This window comes from Megalops cyprinoides, chromosome 6, assembly GCF_013368585.1.
Source record: "Megalops cyprinoides isolate fMegCyp1 chromosome 6, fMegCyp1.pri, whole genome shotgun sequence".
Classification (NCBI taxonomy): Eukaryota; Metazoa; Chordata; class Actinopteri; order Elopiformes; family Megalopidae; genus Megalops; species Megalops cyprinoides.
The window spans coordinates 40,642,501-40,659,875 of NC_050588.1; the positions used below are offsets into that span (position 1 = coordinate 40,642,501).

The 17,375-nt window shown below is 46.8% G+C and overlaps 1 protein-coding gene across 2 annotated transcripts; it reads right to left on the reverse strand.

Annotated features, from left to right (window-relative positions):
- Positions 1-2,505: 2,505 nt before the first annotated feature.
- Positions 2,506-17,082, reverse strand: padi2 (peptidyl arginine deiminase, type II). 2 transcript variants are annotated; one of them, XM_036530220.1, is made up of 16 exons: positions 16,820-17,082; positions 12,764-12,938; positions 11,844-11,913; positions 11,311-11,372; positions 10,470-10,587; positions 9,957-10,103; positions 9,459-9,649; positions 9,227-9,330; positions 8,370-8,481; positions 7,523-7,630; positions 5,821-5,972; positions 5,001-5,148; positions 4,568-4,661; positions 4,175-4,254; positions 3,527-3,655; positions 2,506-3,310 (listed from the first exon to the last, which is right to left on the reverse strand). In XM_036530220.1, exons 1-16 carry the CDS (start codon positions 16,996-16,998, stop codon positions 3,077-3,079), a joined length of 2,103 nt encoding a protein of 700 aa, XP_036386113.1. In that variant the 5' UTR covers positions 16,999-17,082; the 3' UTR covers positions 2,506-3,076. The 2 variants fall into 2 exon arrangements, with proteins under 2 accessions (XP_036386113.1, XP_036386114.1); XM_036530221.1 differs by lacking the exon at positions 16,820-17,082 and adding an exon at positions 15,853-16,062.
- Positions 17,083-17,375: the final 293 nt, after the last annotated feature.

A 17,375-nucleotide genomic window follows, 5' to 3' on the forward strand; every position in this document is an offset into this window, starting at 1 on the left:
GATTTATTTCTATCAAACCTGAGAAAGAGGGAGTCAATGTTTCTGTTGCCCCCGCCCCGCTCAGCAGATGAGGGGGGTTCTCGCGTTTGGGCTGGGAAAATGCTTTCATTTGCTGTAAATGAGACTTTTGGTGAAAGTTTTTCTCTTTGAACCTGGTTACTGGTTGCTCAGATGGAAATAATGCTTAATTACAGTCTTTGTGTTTGTGTTTGTTGTTGACTGTCGCTGATTGTACCTTCTTGTACAATGCACACTGGAAAGAGAATCAGAGCTATCGCTATGTGCTTTGGGGCCACAATGTGTGAAGCTGAGGAGCTGGTGTTGCTGGTGTGAGCGAGTCCGATACTGCAGGGGTGTTAGCAGCAGCTGGGTCAGGCCCGGGTTCATGGCACAGCGGCCCGACAGGGACAGCACACAGAGCAGGGGACGTCTGACCCAGCGGTACTGTCCTGCAAGCACTGTCCTGCAAGCACTGTCCTGCAAGCACTGTCAGCGTTTCAGAAAAAGAAAATGGCGTCTCTATTTTCATTTGTGGTCTTTTCTGAGGATGTACATATGATGCATGTTGTGCATTTTGTTTGTGGAGGAGAGGGAAAGAGGACGTGTGTGTGTGTGTGTGTGCGTGCGTGTGTGCATGCACGCTGGACTCTGATCCAGTCAGTACAGCAGACTGCTCCAGAAAACGGAGGCTTCTGACTGTGGTCTTCAGAATGCACCTGATGGTAAATAACAATTTGACTACTTTGAGTACTTCAGTAGATGTGGATTTTCATACAGTGTGAAGGTGGCATTTGATGTGGTTATAGCTGTACTTTATTTGATTTGGAGTTGATGAAAGGATCACATCTGGCCGTGGGCTGAGGTTTTTGACCCCCACCCCCATGTGCACATCATGATCAGGGTAAAGAAAGAGGGTAGAGGGGGTGGAGGAGCATGTGGAAAGGAAGTGGTGAGTGGTAGGTTTTTATAATCATGGATGGGAATGGATTGATTAGGTCTGGTTAGTTGCTTAGGGATTGTCTGAAAATTTTCCTGAATCTTCCTTTGGAACTTCAGTTAAAGGAAGCGGAGGGCCTTTGCCGTTCTTTAGGACCTCATTCTGTTTCCAAATAGGTAGTGAGTCTTACTGAATACATTTTAAATGTGCAGCTGCTTACTGCTGTCGTCCTTCAGATGTAAGACTGAATCCCGCCATCTGTGAGATGAAAAGCACTGTGCATGCAGTAATCTCGAGGATGAAAGATGTGTGTGAGCCGAGGTCACTCATCACAGTTCAGATGTAAAGAGCAACTATACTGTGCAATTTCTTAAAGTTGCCTTTAGCTACTGTGGGGGAAGAGAGTGATCTTGTGGACAGAGTTCACAGGAGCTGCAACCCAATTTGAATGTAAATTCCAATCAGATATGCAGTGAATAGACTGTGTACATATCTCTGGTCAACGTGCAGTGAACTGTCTGGTAATTATCCTGTGTTAAGTGTGTATTTTTGTACAACAGTAATTTGAAAGCTGTAAAAGTTTGTTTTAGTACATGTTGCAATTCCCTTTACTGTAGAGAGCACATCCAGCAGGACAGGCTGTCAGTGGTGAGTCCCGCTGTATGTTTCCATGTTGATCATGTGTCACATTCTCCACTGAGGGGCTTATAACTGCGCCTGACTCCAGACGGCTCTGTAATAACACTGCAAGTATCTCCAACACTGAAACGTAAAACGCTTCATACTCCTGTTCCAGCAGCGTGTGCCAGCTGTCCAGACACAGGTTTTAAGATAAACCACAACAAAATGTTCTGATTACACCGTTAAGGTGATACCATCTGTAAACATATCGGTGGACGTGGTGTTTGTGAGTAAAGATTCACACCCCACCCTCTGAGAAGCACAGGCTTGTTTCAGTGTGTTTTAAACGTGTTGTGTTTGGCTGCTGTGGGGGGGGGGGGGGGGGGGGGGCAGCAGAGTGCTGCTCGAGGCTCCGTGTTTCGTGCTTATGATTGTATCTGTGCTCCACTGCGTTTATCGATAGCTGAAGTAAAGCTCTTCACTCAATGGTGTTTGTTGTTTTGTTATTTGTTTTCTTTTTGTAAATACAATCATAATAAAAACTTAAATCAAACTGGATATATATGAATATTTTGCAGGCATTGATGGTGTCTGGCACATTCATTCCATTGTGCATAATAATTCATACAGATACAGCTAAATCTGATTAAAATGTACTTAATAAAATAGAAAGCTAATATTGTGCTTCAGGAAGTTTCAGTAAAGTAAAGGTGAAAATAAGTTGCACAGCTGCCTGTGAAGCTAATCATAGATCTGAGTGAATGAACAGAATCAGTTTGGATGTTAAATATTTTCAAATTATTACAACTCTGAGACCAGAAATCATACAAATTGGTCTCATTGGTCACAGTAATTCCACAAACCTCAATGTACTGAACAAAAAAATTTGTTCAAGTGAAAAGCATTTTATTTAAATCAAAAGCATACTTGAATGAAACAGGATTTAGAGAGAGTGTCAATGGAAGTCAGGTTTATTAGATTTTGTTGCTGTTTTAATTATAAGCGATCAATGATACTTATCTGATGTGTCTGTCACAGAGTTTTGGCCTGACAAAGGCCTCCTCTGGCACTCAGTGCTAACTGAAATATACAGCTCAAGCTACTGACCCTCTGTGGAAACCCCAACATAGATATAAAAAAGTAAAGAACACAGAATCATGTCATATTTGCATGTCATACTTCATGCTTCAAAATGTTACTTTGGTACTTAAGAAAATAATATCCCCTGCTTAATTCCAGCCTGAGTTACCAGTCTAACTGTTTTCCTTGACTTCTCCGTTTTATTAGCTGAATGCTCTACTGCCCAATAGCAGAGTAAAGGGGACAGAGTCTCCCTCAGGGCTGCTGAAAGGTAACAACTTGTTATGGTTATTGCTCAGGGCAGCTTTATCATTCGCTCAGACTACACAAGCAATTAAAGTTTTAGAAAATCACCAGCACCAGGTCATATAAAGGTACATGAATATTTCCCCAGCTCTGATTGGTCAGTCGTGGCCTGTCGCCACGCCCCCTCCTCCCTCACAGCTCCAGGTTCCACCACTTGCAGGGGAAGGGAGCTCGGCGCACATTGGAGCCGCAGTGGACCTCCCCCAGGAGCTTGTGGTAGGAGGTGAAGTCATCGATGAAGGTGCAGGAGAGGCCCAGTTCCCCCATCAGGGAGCACATCTCTGCCTCCAGAGCACAGCGGCCGTTGACCTGCGGCCCAAAGGGTTTGGGGATGCCGAGGTTCTTCCCCAAAACGATCATGTTCACCTGCAGAGGTGGGACAGGAGACCAGTGCAACAGGCCTTCTGCATCAACAGCGTCTAGGCTCAAATGGTTTGAATGTTTGGGGCTGTTTAAGGTGAGTTTGAATGTTTGAAATGTGTTTAAACAAAGGGTGCACATCCTGACGTGAGCCGGGGGACTGTGGAAGTGTGTAAAATCTCACCATATCGGCGTAGAAGGCCAGTGTGAGTGCTCTCTCACCATATCGGGGTAGAAGGCCACTGACCGGTTGTCCTCCACCACTTTGAAAAGGATAGGCAGGTCAATGATGTCTTCATCCTCCAAGCCCAGCTCCCTCTTCAACACGTCTCGATTCCAGTCGATACAGCCCTGCCCCCGAGACACAGAGGGTCACAAAAATGTGTTTCATCATAAAAGCATAAAAGTCATACTTATTTCATCAAAACAATGATTAGGACATCTTTCAAATGTCATTCTCAAAAGCATGTGATATTAACTCACAAAAGTGAGCTGAGCCCTGTATAATATACCATATTGGATTCCTCATCCTCTGTAAGATCTCTAGACATGACTGCTTTTATCAAACAGGGAAATACACTGCCAGTTAAATGTGTAGCCATTTGCAACTGATAATCCTGTGTAGACTATATGCCTCTTGCTACCTAGTTTCCCCCCTAAGTTAATTATGTTTTACACCCAAATATATACTAACAAAAAGTTTATATTGTTTATATAATATACTTTATATGACATCCTACAACAGGAGGACATCTTACACAAGCAGTCTGTGATAATTTTGTTAAATATTTTGTTAAAAACTAATAATATAAATGAAATAATATCTAGGGTTCTTCAGAACTAAAGAATTGAAAATTGAATTTTTCTGACCTGGACATAGTTGTTCTCTTCCCTGAGCTGCTGGTTGCTCAGAATGTCATCCACTGTGATCTTCTCCTGGTCAGCAAGACCTTTCAGAAAAAAAAGTTTCTTCATATCTCATATCTCATCATATCTCATCATATTTCATCATATCTCATCAAGCAACCAAACAAAGCAATGTTATTTTCATTTCATTTGATATTCAAATACTCTATGGCCCTGAACACTGAATATCCAGCTCCACCCATTCTCTCTGCAGACTTACTGCACAGAGATCTGTGTTCTTTCTGTGAAACTGCTTTATGGACACTGACGAGAAAGAATAATGGCCTCAAAATTCTGCAGAGGTTGTCGTTTCATTGAGGATGTGAGTGACAGACGCTCCTCCGTGAGGAGTCCTACCCTCGAAAAGAGCGGCCTGTCCGTGCCCATCCTGCTGCAGGCCCTGGAAGAGTTTGTACCCGGCGTCTGGGCTGGCCAACAGCAGCCGGAACCCCTGGACGGACAGACAGACAGACAGACAGACAGACAGACATTGGAAACATCACACTGGCCCCTCCAGCTCAGGGGCCTTCTGGGTAGAGTCCCTGCCCCGATCCCAGAAGGCTATGGGCTCGATCCCCAGGTGAGTCACATAAAAGTACTGAACCTGGTTCACTTCCTCTCTGCTTGGTGCTCAGTATGAGCAGCGATGGGATGGGTGTAAGGGCCTGCGCTCCCTGTAGGGGGAGCACTCACCCGATTCGCACCACAGCAATCTGGCTCCCTGATTAGTTTCTCCACAGACAATCAGCGTGCAGCTCACTCCCTCCTCCCCTAACTGACGGACGCTCACCTTTCTGTCAGGCGCGGGGACGAAGGTCATGAACTCATCCACATGGCCCACACACAGCCAATCAGAGAAGAGAGCAATGGGGTCCTGGACCTTCTGGGCCCACAGGAAGTCCTGGACCACTTTGGTCATGTTGCGTCCATGGGCAGTTCTGAGAGGGGAAGGGGAAACGGAGATGCAGATTATTTTACAGTCCCATCAGACCCTGCAGAGTTCCTGCATTCCAGGCCAGATCAATGGTTCAGATCACCATCCCAACCCACTGTGAGCCAGACTCCAGGGAACTGCCCAAAAAAAGAAACTTCTACCCGTACATAATTGTAATTGCTATATTTATCATCGGACTAAACAGTGGTGGGTGATGTAATCTAAAGAAAGCACAGTTTAAAACACGGTATTTACATAAGGACTCGTTTCAGAGAACAGGGGCTTGCCTGCTGTTTCTGTAATTAGAATGAAGTCATGACTGAAAAGGGCCATTATCTGTTTAAGACACAGAACTCGACTGCCTCTGCACCTCTAAGTGCTACTCTTATTAGAATCCCCAGCTAGAGTTTAAAGGGCACCTAAGGCAGTTTTCTTAAAAATTATCAACAGTATTTACCTCACAGTTATATGTGTAACTAATTGGAACTTGAAGTTCTCTGGAGAGAAGAAGGTACTTTGAAAATGAACTTGAGGAAAGAGTTTAGCTTAATCAGGAAAGCCACAGGGCCCAGCAATGGTGACATTTAAACTGTTGATACCTTCAGCCAAACTTTCCTTGGAGTTTTTATCTAACGCTGCCCTACGCGTGGGTCTCCCAGCCATCTGCATGACTCACGTGGGGAAGGCCACGCCGATGATGATCCTGCCCAGGGGGTAGCTCTTCCCGTTCACCGTCACTGGGGGGCTCACCTCCAGGTTCCCGAATGAGTCCAGACTGCTCACCTCCTCGTTCCAGGCCTCCCTCGTCACATAGCCAAAGTCCGGTCCCTGTGGGGCGCGAGGACCAGCCAGGACAACGCAGTGTGAACAGCTGAGCAGTATCAGTGAAAGACAGCCAGACTGTGTGTGTGTGTGTGTGTGTGTGTGTGTGTGTGCGCGCGTGGGTGTGTGTGTGTGTGTGTGTGTGTGTGCGCGCGTGGGTGTGTGTGTGTGTGTGCGTGTGCACGCATCTCAGCATGTGAGTGAGTTGACGACAATTAAAGTATATCAGAGGTACACCACATGGCCAAAAGTATGTGCACACCCTTCCTAATTATTGAGTTCAGGTGTTTCAGCCACGCCGATTGTTAACAGGTGCATAAAATCTAGCACATAGCCATGTAATTTCCATAAACAAACCTTGGAAGTAGAATGGGTCGTACTGGAGAGCTCAGTGACTTTAAACGTAGGATGCCGTCTTTGCAAGTCAGTTTGCGAAATTCAGTTTGCGAAATTTCTGCCCTGCTAGGTCTGCCCTGGTCAACTGTAAGTGCTATTAATGTCAAGTGGAAGTGTCTAGGAGCAACAACAGCTCAGCCACAAAGCGGTAGACCACGCAAACTTACAGAATGGGGCCGCCGAGTGCTGAAGTGCGTAGCACGTAAAAACCGCCTATCCTTTGTTGAATAACTCACTACAGAGTTCCAAACTGTCTCTGGCTGCAACATCAGTACAAGAACTGTGCGTCTGAAGCTTCATGAAATGGGTTTCCATGGCCGAGCAGCTGCACACAAGCCCAACATCACTCTGTGCAATGCCAAGTGATGGCTGGAGTGGTGCAAAGCACGCCGCTACTGGACTCTGGAGCAGTGGAAATGCGTTCTCTGGAGTGATGAATCACGCTTCACTATCTGGCAGACTGATGGATGAATCTGGGTTTGGTGGACACCAGGAGAGCGCTACCTACCGGAATGCACAGTGCCTACTGTAAAGTTTGGTGGAGGAGGGATAATGGTCTGGGGCTGTTTTTCAGGGTTTGGGCTAGGCCCCTTAGTTCCACTGAAGGGTAACATTAATGCTACGGCATACCAAGACATTTTAGGCAATTGTATGCTTCCAACTTTGTGGCAACAGTTTGGGGAAGGCCCTTTCCTGTTCCAGCATGACTGTGCCCCTGTGCACAAAGCAACGTCCATAAAGACATGGTTTGAGACACGAGTTTGGTGTGGAAGAACTCCAGTGGCCTGCACAGAGCCCTGACCTCAACCCCATTGAACACCTTTGGGATGTCCAATAAGCTCATATAGGTGTGATGGTCAAGTGTCCACATACTTTTGGCCATATAGTGTGCATGGCCTGTGTCAGACAGGTTGGGGGGGGGGGGGGGGGGGTTTTTTTCAGACAGGGGGGGGGGGGTTTGTGTCAGACAGGTGGGGGGGGGTCTGTCTCAGACAGGTGGGGGGGGGGGGTGTCTGTGTCAGACAGGTGGGGGGATCTGTGTCAGACCAGGTTTCTATACTGCAGGAGGACTGGGAGCCCTGGCTGGGCCAGCTAATCCTGCTCCACGCAGTGTGCCTGGGTGCGAGGGCATGAGAGGCGCACAGCACACACTGTCCTACCAGCAGCTCGTCGTAAGGGAAGTCCTGCAGGTACCCGTCTCGAGGGGAGTCCAGCACCACCGGGAAGCTGTGGTGGGGCGAATCGATGTAGCCGAACTCCACCTCGTCCTGCCGAGAGAAACTGGCTTTACGCTTCCACACAACCCAACAACAGCACTGCTGAGTAACAGGCCTCTGAACCAGCTGCTGCTGTCCTTAAGCCCGGAGTCAGCGGCCAGTTGGTCCCCCAGCAGTGGAGAGAGCAGCAGGAGAGAGCAGATGGTTGTGTGTGGAGAAGGAATTCTCATCCAAAGACATCCTGTCCAGAGATGCAAAGTCCTCAGCCTTAACCGTAAGTCCAATCCTAACTGAATCTGAAGAGATGTGTTACTCTAAGCTGTATGTCTTTGGATGAGACTACCTTTTATTTTATGTGTAATTGTGAGGTATTTTTGATTCTGTGTTCTAGGGACTGTTGTATCGTAGTATACTTAACCTGTGCAATCTAACGGAAGCCAGCTTGTGGTAGGGCTTGAATAGTGTTAAGCTCACACTCACTGGTCTGGGAGTGTTGTTAGCCTGACACTGTTGCTCATTTAACTTGAATGTATACACTTATGTTCTACTGTGATGGAAGTCGCTCTGGATAAGAGCATCTGCTAAATGCATGTAATGTAATGTAATATCAGTCTGGTTTAACACATCTTAAAAGTGCAGTACTTATGACAGTTTACTATGCACCAGTTCAGAGTGATGGTATGACTAGGGGCAGGATCGTCTGGATGAGATCAGCAGGTGGGACCTACAGTACTAAAGCAGTGAGGGCGTGGAGGTGGAGCCCCCTGGTGGCCGTGCGGCCCTCACGCACCTGCATCCAGCGGTCGCCGCGGTTCATGTACTCGTGGCACACCTTCATCTTGCAGCCGCTGCGCTGGACGAGCTTCCTCATGCCCTTCAGGAACTGGTAGTTATCGGAGGTGCTGTGGGACAGCAGACAGATGCTAACACACTCATCCTTCATCAGGCCTCACCATCAGCGGCTCCATGGCGACCCATCAACAGTCTCATCAATGCAGTTACCATCAGCAGCAGCGTTACAGTCATTATTACTGCTGAATGGCACCACCAGGCAGGCACACGTTAAACCTAAAGCAACACTCTGCAACATAAGTTTAGAGTCACTACGTAAATGTATTCATGTTGCTGCTGACAGTTTCATGGGGATTCAAATGAAGCGGAAGACCTCTCTGAGGGTCTGTAAACTCCACCATGTTCAGTGAATTTAAAGTGAATCACACTCCCTGCTAGTAAAGCAAAAGAGACTTGCTGCAGTGAATCAGTCGTTTTAATGAAATCAATATAAGCTTCTAAAGCATGTGCAAAGGGCAGCACTCCACAAGGATGTTTTCATTGTGTGATTTCAGCTGAAAAGGACAGTGGACCCTAATATTGCTCCTTTTGCCTTCATCTCCCATCATGCAAAGTGATAGAGACACATCAAATTGAATTTTGGGGTTTGTATGAGATTTCCATTGCTTTTTATGAAAACACGAAAGAATTTTAAATTAGCTCATTTTGTTGCCTGTTAAAAAACAGGTCTCCTCAGTGGATTTGTAGTAATGGTAAGGAACATCACATATCTGTACAAAATTGTGGTTGGATTATCACTGAAACACTTTATGCATTTAATATGTAAACGTAGCACACCACCATCCTCTTCCTCACCTGCACACAAACACCTCCACGGGGTCCAGCGTGTTGGGGGTCATGATCCAGGGAGCCATGCGGAACACCACCTTGTCAGTGAAGATGGGGGTCTCAGGGAAGCCCTGCCACAAACAGGTCAGAGGAGAGAGGGGAAAACCCCGGGAAACGTGTCATTTCCCTAACCACAGTTACCAAGCTCAGCACTAATGTTGTCATGGTCAGGATGGTTTTCCCAGGGGGAGGTTCACACCTTTGAAGTTGGTTCCAGAAGACTGAGGTTTATGGTGATCAGACCATCGAAGTCCTTGTCAGGGAATCGAAGGCCCTCCACGAAAAAGTTGGTCTCGGCGGTGCCCCCTTCGTAAGGAACCTTCTGGGACAGGAAGGCTTTGCTCAGCACTAGTGGGTAGTCTTTGATAAAGTTCTTAAAAAGCAATTTTTCTGCAACAAAATGGAAAAAACTCACATCAGCAATGTGTACCCACTTTCATTTTTGTTGCAGAGGTAGCTAATGTGGGAGTGTCACTCTGAGCAGTCTCAGGTGCAGCAGAATGTGTTGCGTGGTTGAGGGGATAGGTTGGTCATCTGAATCCTGCTGTGTGTGTGTGTGTGTGTGTGTGTGAGTGTGTGTGTGAGCGTGTGTGTGTGTGAGTGTGTGTGTGTGTGTGTGTGTGAGCATGTGTGTGTGTGAGCGTGTGTGTGTGTGAGCGTGTGTGTGTGTGTTTGTGTGACGGCGCGGGGCTCTCACTGAGCTGGCTGTGGCTCTGCACTCTGCTGCGGAAGACTCTGACGCTCTCCGCGTCGCTCTGAGAGATGTGCAGGGTGAGCTGGTAGCCCTCGGGCAGCTGTGCTGGCCCGCTCGTCCGCAGAACCATGCGCGACATGTCCTGCAGATCTGCAGTCCGTGCAGCAAACATCGCATTATTCACACACTCGCAATACATCTCACTCAATCAGTATACTGAAAATACCTAAATTGTTGCAATTTATAAACAGTATTTCTGATTTGCATTAATGTATTTGCAATTTTTAATTCATATTCTTGGACTGAACAACATATTTCTCAGTAAATTAGAATATACTTCACTTTCATATGGGTCAGGCATTCCCTTCCACAGAACCCACGGTGTGACTGGCTGTGCAGCCGGTCGCCACCCCTCTAACGGCTTAGTGAAGAATCACTTCAGTCCGCTCCGCTAGGTGCCCTGCCTTGCTGTATGGGTTATATAGTGTGTGATATTGCCACCTGGCCGTCTCACACCTGAGACTTTGGATATCTCCTCGCTTTCGCTGTCCTGTTTCTTTATGGAGGTGCTCTCCGAGTCGCAGTTGACCAGCAGGATGGCGCCGTGTCCGTTGGGACCCCACTTCCAGGAACCCTGCGGGAGTCACATTGCGTGTCTGAGACGTGGGTCACGCTGCCCAGCATTATGTGCAGAGATGCAGATCTTTGAGTCACCCCATCTGGTAAGACCTTGTTTGACTGCACTGACTGCGCATACAATGCTCTGTTTCACTGCAATGACTGTCCATATGATGCTCTGTTTCACTGCACTGACTGCGCATATGATGCTCTGTTTCACTGCAATAACTGCGCGTATGATGCTCTGTTTCACTGCAATAACTGCGCGTATGATGCTCTGTTTCACTGCAATAACTGCGCATATGATGGTCTGTTTCACTGCAATAACTGCGCATATGATGCTCTGTTTCACTGCACTGACTGCGCATATGATGCTCTGTTTCACTGCACTGACTGCGCATATGATGCCGTGTTTGACTGCAATAACTAGCAGGACTCTGAGGACTGACTCTCACTCGATAAGTACAGGCCTTGGACTTCAGCCCCAATAACCACCTGTGCGGTGCAGCGCGAGCGTGGCCTTCGAACTAGTACCAGGTGCTGTGATGTGTGGGTGTGGCAGTGAGGGTTCTTTCGGGCTGTTAGGGAGGGTCTGTGTTAGCACAGTCATCAGCCTCACAGCACCTACATTTCAGTGCATGTGAGCAGAACATGTGGACCCTGCAGTCAGAAGCTGCTTCTTCTAAAGCTCAGTGTCGGAGCCGGTCCATTCGCACCCGGCCTGTCACACACACTCTACCTTGTTGGGGTTGTTCTTCTCAACCACTCCATCTCGGTCTGCATCCACATCCAGGGAGATCTCTGGGAAAAACAGTTTCACAGACATTCATGAGCGCTTGAGAAATGATCACTGTACAAAATCTGTCACTTGGGGAAATAGCAGGCCTGTCCCATATGCCATTCACTGCTTCAGTAACCATGACAGTCATACCTCATATTAACAGCACAATGTGAGGCTCAAATGCACTGATGTGGCAGCCTTGTGGAAGCTGGTTTCAAATGCAGAGAGACATCTCTAAAGCCCGACTGTAATTCCACAGAATAATTTAAGTATGTTTAGCAAAACATTAGCAGTGAAAGGCCAGTTCATATAATGACAAGATGTATGTAAGACATATGAAGACAAGTAGTACTTTACAGAGGCTATTTATAGGCAGTGGACCTTCTCTCTGACCTACCCAGAATGCACAGGGCCTCTTTCTGCAGGGCTCTTGCTGGACCTAGAGGCGAGCTCCTGCTGTCTCCTCATACTCACCCTGAACCTCGACTTACCGACAGCGGTGAGCAGCACGATGGCCTTCCCCAGAACGTCTGTCTTCTCTCCGTAGTACTTCACAGACATCTGCAGGGTGGGGGTCACAGAGCAGTTTAATTAGCCATCCTGAACCTCTCATCACAGCTCACCACACTGCATAACCTGGTCTCTGCAGCCCTCCTGTGTAACCACACTGCATGATCTGGTTCGATTAGCCATCCTGAATAACCCATTGCTCTTCACCTCACTGTAGAGTCTAGTTTGATTAGCCATCCTGTGGATCCTGTAGAATCTGGGTTGATTATCCCTCATGAGAATGTAATGCAAATGAACGTAATATATTGAGCAGTTTATTATTTCTCGTCTGGATGCAGAATCCAGTTTGATGAACTAACCTTTGTAAACTTAATGCATCACCCCGCTGTAAAATCTGCCCCAGGGGCACACGGGGTCAGACTGAGCGATCAGCTCTCCCCATGCCTCTGTGCAAAAGGACACATTTATACAGTGCAGTAAGGAGATTCCAGCTGTGCCCGAGAGGCCCACACTACTGCCCCGGACAGAGCCAGAGCGGCAGATTCCAGCATTAATCGCAGTTTTCAGGATATTAAAAACAGACCTGACTTCCAAAAACTTAACGGAAAGAGGCGAAAGGGGGGGATACATTTACATTTACATTCATCGATTTGGCAGACGCTTTTATCCAAAGTGAGGTACAGCACAGCACAAGCACACCTCACAGGCCTGAACACAGATCAATGCAGCCGTGACTGTGCATTTACGTTTCTGTGAAGAAAGAAGGGCTGTGAATCCCTGCAGATCGAGGGACAGGACAGGCCTCCTCAGCCAGCGAATGGGGTTCCAGCTGAAGCCCTCCCCTCAGCCCTAACCCCGCCCCCACCCACTCCCGACCCTGCCCGCTCCCGGCCCCGCCCACCTTGCTGTCGTTGGCGAACTCGCTGGCAGCATCCATGCTGATGAGAAGGGTGGATTTGGGGGTGAGGAGGGGGGGTAGGGTGTTGTCTGCCTGGGGAGGGGGTGGGGGAGAGATCCTGTACTGTACCGCAGGGCTGCATCTCACACTGAAGTATTTGGACCTGGGAGGGGCGCTCCTAAACACACAAACACATCCAGCATTAATGCGGTCTGTTCCATAGCCAATCCAAGTGCATGTGAATCCCTGCAAGCGCATGTGGTTAATCCCACTGGGATGCAAAGGCACTGCTGAGCTCACATGCTGTCTCTGGAGTTCATATGTAAAACACTATTTAAAGACGCAACAGGTGGGTTTACAGGTTCTAATATTACAGAGCTCCAGGCGTGGAGCTTCACAGGTTTTAGCATAAAGCTTTACAAAAGAGCAGTCAGCTATAATTTGTATTTTTTCATTCCATGACTGTAAAAATGCGATAAAATCGAAAAATGCACATACAGGATCACTCTTCCTGCTTAACATTTTTAAATGTTCTGCTTTAATTTCAGAATCAGTGCACAGAGCAGAGGTATGAGTGAACATGAAGGATTCTCAATGCGAAACTGTTACCCAGACAAAATGAATATGCGACAAAACAACAACAAACTGTACACTAAATAATAACATTAATAATCTAGATAAACTATAAACATTAGTGTGACCTCACTTCTAAAATGGCACCTAAATGGTCATTATGTGATTAAATTAAACTCTCAGGAAAGTGTCTACTTGGACACTTCTCATCTAAAGACCTTCGCCTGAGCAAGTGTATGCTCGGTCCAAAATGGCTGACTTTCAAATATCCTTTTTGAAATAGGTAAATATTTGCAAAGAAATGTCGCTCTCAGCATGACATGGCAGGAAAGCAATATTGACAATCCCTCAGAAACCTGTCCCAGGTGCCCTGTGCAGTACAGCACACTAAAACCCTGACAATGACTGTGCAAAGAGAGAGAGAGAAACCAGGCGTGGTTAAGAGAAAGATCAAATTCTCCAAAACAACGGAGCCAAGACCAAACCCTTTCTGACCAAGGAGTCTCTCTTTACAGTGTAGGGACTGTAAAAATGCTGCTACTGTACATAGTAACAGAGCCATGCAGCTCTTCTGGGAAGCACATGTCTCAGTTGTGACTGAATTGGCTTTCGTCTGGTTTCCAGTAATTCTGCAGCCTGTGCTCCTCACCAGAGATGGTGAAATGAGAGTGGGTGACTGCAGATGCTGCCCACAGGTCTTACACAAGTCACTCAGCTCTTACGGGTAAGCACTGTGTTCACCATCTGCTCCTGAAACAGAACAAGGGGGACATGTGCACACAGCAGAGCTGACAGTGGCCTGTGTGAGCCCTGGGTGAAGCCGCTAGGGTGGCAGGTTGCTGGGGGAGGTGCTAACCTCTTTCACACCCAATGTGGTGTCATCTGTGCACCTGCACACTTGCACAATCATCAATCTTTAACGTTTCTGAAAATCTTCTGTTGTTCATTTGAGCATGCCTGAATCTGGAACTTTAAACGGCAGGGACAGAATTCCAAACGAAGTGGAAAGAAAAAGAGTCTTTCATGTTAGACAACAAGATGCTGCCAATACACACGCCCACGTAATACGCATGACCATGAAGTCTGCTGCCTCCTTGAGGTGCCTGTACTGGCAGAATCCAGCTGGAACAGCCAGGATCAGCTCCAAACAAAACCATTGAAGAAGAGCGTTCTTCTCTACCCCCCCCCTTGCCCTGGATATGAGCCAACACACAAGAAGAGAGCAGAATAAAGCTTTTATTTATGCTACACATCCCACAGAAAGAAAGGAGAAAGAGCCCAGAACAATGCATAGTGCTTTGCACACAAGCCAAGGGCTGGGACACAAGATGGGTCACAGTGCTGCATTTTTAGCAGGACTGGTTAGTTAACCCAAACTCATGCCACCCAGTCAGTCACATGACCAAAACTGTCACATCTCACTTCCCTGTCTGTCTCTGTGGTTCTGCTGCAATGATAAGGCCCCTGTTTGATGCAACATGGAAACAACCCGATAGCCCCACGGTCTCAGGAAGCACTGTGTTCAGCAGGACATGCAGAATTTAAACCAGGACTGGTAGCTTTGACTCCTTGGTGGGACACCATTGTTGTACTTTTCAGCATGGTATAGGACTTCTCCAGTAATTATCCACCTGTATAGACTGGTAGCTTCAAAAGTAAGTTCTTATATATCCTGTGGATATGAGCATCTACTAAACAAAGAAGTACTGATAATAAAATAATATGTGATGCCAATTTATCATTCATTTCATTCTAAATATCCATGTGACTACACTTCTGAAAGAGCAGTTCCGCTGCTGAAAGAAGCATTGCTCAAACCCCTGCTGCATGGCCACATGACTCTGCTGGTGGTAATCCAACTCGCTGTATCAGTACATAACTTCCTGGACTACGAAAACAATGACATCATGACTGCTATCTAGGTAGACAAAACCCATTGAGTAATATGGAACCCGGTATGAACACAGAAGCAGACTGTACAGCCTCCTAAATATAAGCCTGTTTTTGTAGTACTCAGTTGTACTTCAGAGATAAGCCATTTGTCAACGGTGTCATCACCGGTGGTGTCTAAGAGGTTAATACAGTACATTACGCATTGGTTCAGGTCTGAAGGCAACGGTAATTACGGAAATTTACAAGCGGGAGGCATTCACGACGTGTAGCCTGAGAATGGCCATACACGTCTATGTAAAACGTGTAACAGTATAAAACATCCAGATTTTAATAACTAGTTAAAATAAATCAATATTCAATTTTTCATAATGTAAGATTGCTTGTTAATGATGTGATACATTAAAAATATTATCCCACACTCATCTAAGAATGCACACAGCAAAACCAACATTGAGATACGGCTTACTTTCCAGTTATCTCAGAATAAACTAATAATAACGAATAATGAAGCCTTTCCTGGCGAGCGCTGCAAAACCTACATGTGCATACTGAAAATACATTATTTACTGCCGTTCTTCAGAAATCGTTCAGTTTCTACACTGCGCTGCGCGATCTATGCGCCGTACCTGTGCAAATTCACCGTCAGCTCCGTCCCGACCACATATATCGCTGCGGTTGTGTTTCCGAGCTCCAAGCGGAGCGTCCGCGGCGGAACCATGGCTGTTCGGTACTTTAGACTACAGTAAAGGACCTAAAGCTGAGCGAGGTACAGTTATGTCTCGATTGATAGTTCAGTAGCAGGAAGTCATTGAACACGCTCGTCCAGGAGGCTTCCTAGAAATAACAGGTGAGTGACACTCTCCACCAGACGTCGCCATGGAGGCGTCTGCTGATTGGCCAATTGATTGGTGCTACTTCACCACTAGGGTGCGCAGTTATAGCTAACATAGTTCTCTGTGATGCAGTGACACCAGGAGTTGTGCTGGTTTCATTTAGCAGTAAACTTGTGGTCTTGTTATACCGTCAGAGTTTGAGACAACAAACGAAACTGGCGTTTTTGAACCAGCTTTGTACTTAGATTTGCATCTGTAGTCTCTTTAGCGTTTGCATCTGTGGGGGAAAAACTTGGACACCAACTGCAAGTTGTTGCAAAACAACTGCAACAATGACTTACATTTTCGTGATGACTGTGATTTGAATCAGACACACCTCACCGAAATCTGCGAGCTCTGCAGATTCCGCTCGGATTCGCAGATCTGCGCGTCAGCTGAATGACTTCTTTCATTAACCATGCCAGCCGATTCACATCTTAAATAGGTTTCTATAGCCGCGCAGCAAGACGCCCCAAGCATAACGGCTCATATCAAAGCCAGATTGATTGCATCATTTTCGGGGACACCGGAGCAAAATTACCTGAAAGTTGTTTTAAATGGTTTATTTTAGCTGATGAAATTTACATTTACAGGAATGCTTATTCAGCCAAGTACTTAGCATTAGTTTTGAGGGAACATTGGTTATGCGTTGTTGGAATAAAATCAAGAATGCTTATAAACCGCACTGATAAAAGAAAGCTTAAGTGTTGCAGAAATTTACCTGCTGACGTTCACCTTCAACTCCGTACCCACGACGTAGAGGGCTTGGGTAGTTTCCTCGCAGGAGAGACGCAGAGTCCGCTGGTGCATGTCGGCGTCGGGCGCAGGAGCTTTTCGCTTCAAAGGCTTTGCTGCGGGTTTGCTGTTTTGCTCAGAAAACTGCACTTCCGAGGAGCTCATGTCTGCGAGAGAGAGGGAGAGCGTGTGGGAACCGTGTCGGATGAATCGCGGAACGTCTCTGCTCTGGTTTCGGCGGCAGACACCAGTACTTTGGAAATCGCCAACATGTGTGGACCTGTGTGATATTTAGCAGTCTCTAGGCATTTTTACATTCCAACTTTTTTTTTTTTTTTTTTGCTGTCAGCTCTCATTTGGGTTGATTCAGTGATAGCTTCCGCCAAGCCCCCTGAACCACATGCGCGGAATTGCATTGTTGTGGTTCAATGTTTATGGGAAAAAGCAAAGTGATGCGCACAGGGGCTATAGCTCAGGGCACGGGTTGATGGTATGCCGTTTGTAAGAGGGAGCAGGAAAACCATTGGAGCCAGTCAGTGCTT

What these genes read in the sequence shown, in the direction of transcription:
- padi2 (XM_036530220.1), bottom strand. Translation starts at nt 16,998, where the DNA reads ATGAGCTCCTCGGAAGTGCAGTTTTCTGAGCAAAACAGCAAACCCGCA. An exon ending in CGTGCTGCTCACCGCTGTCG is followed by an intron (nt 11,373 to 11,843) that starts GTAAGTCGAGGT and finishes TGTTTTTCCCAG; the next exon opens with AGATCTCCCTGGATGTGGAT. An exon ending in AGAAGAACAACCCCAACAAG is followed by an intron (nt 10,588 to 11,310) that starts GTAGAGTGTGTG and finishes TGACTCCCGCAG; the next exon opens with GGTTCCTGGAAGTGGGGTCC.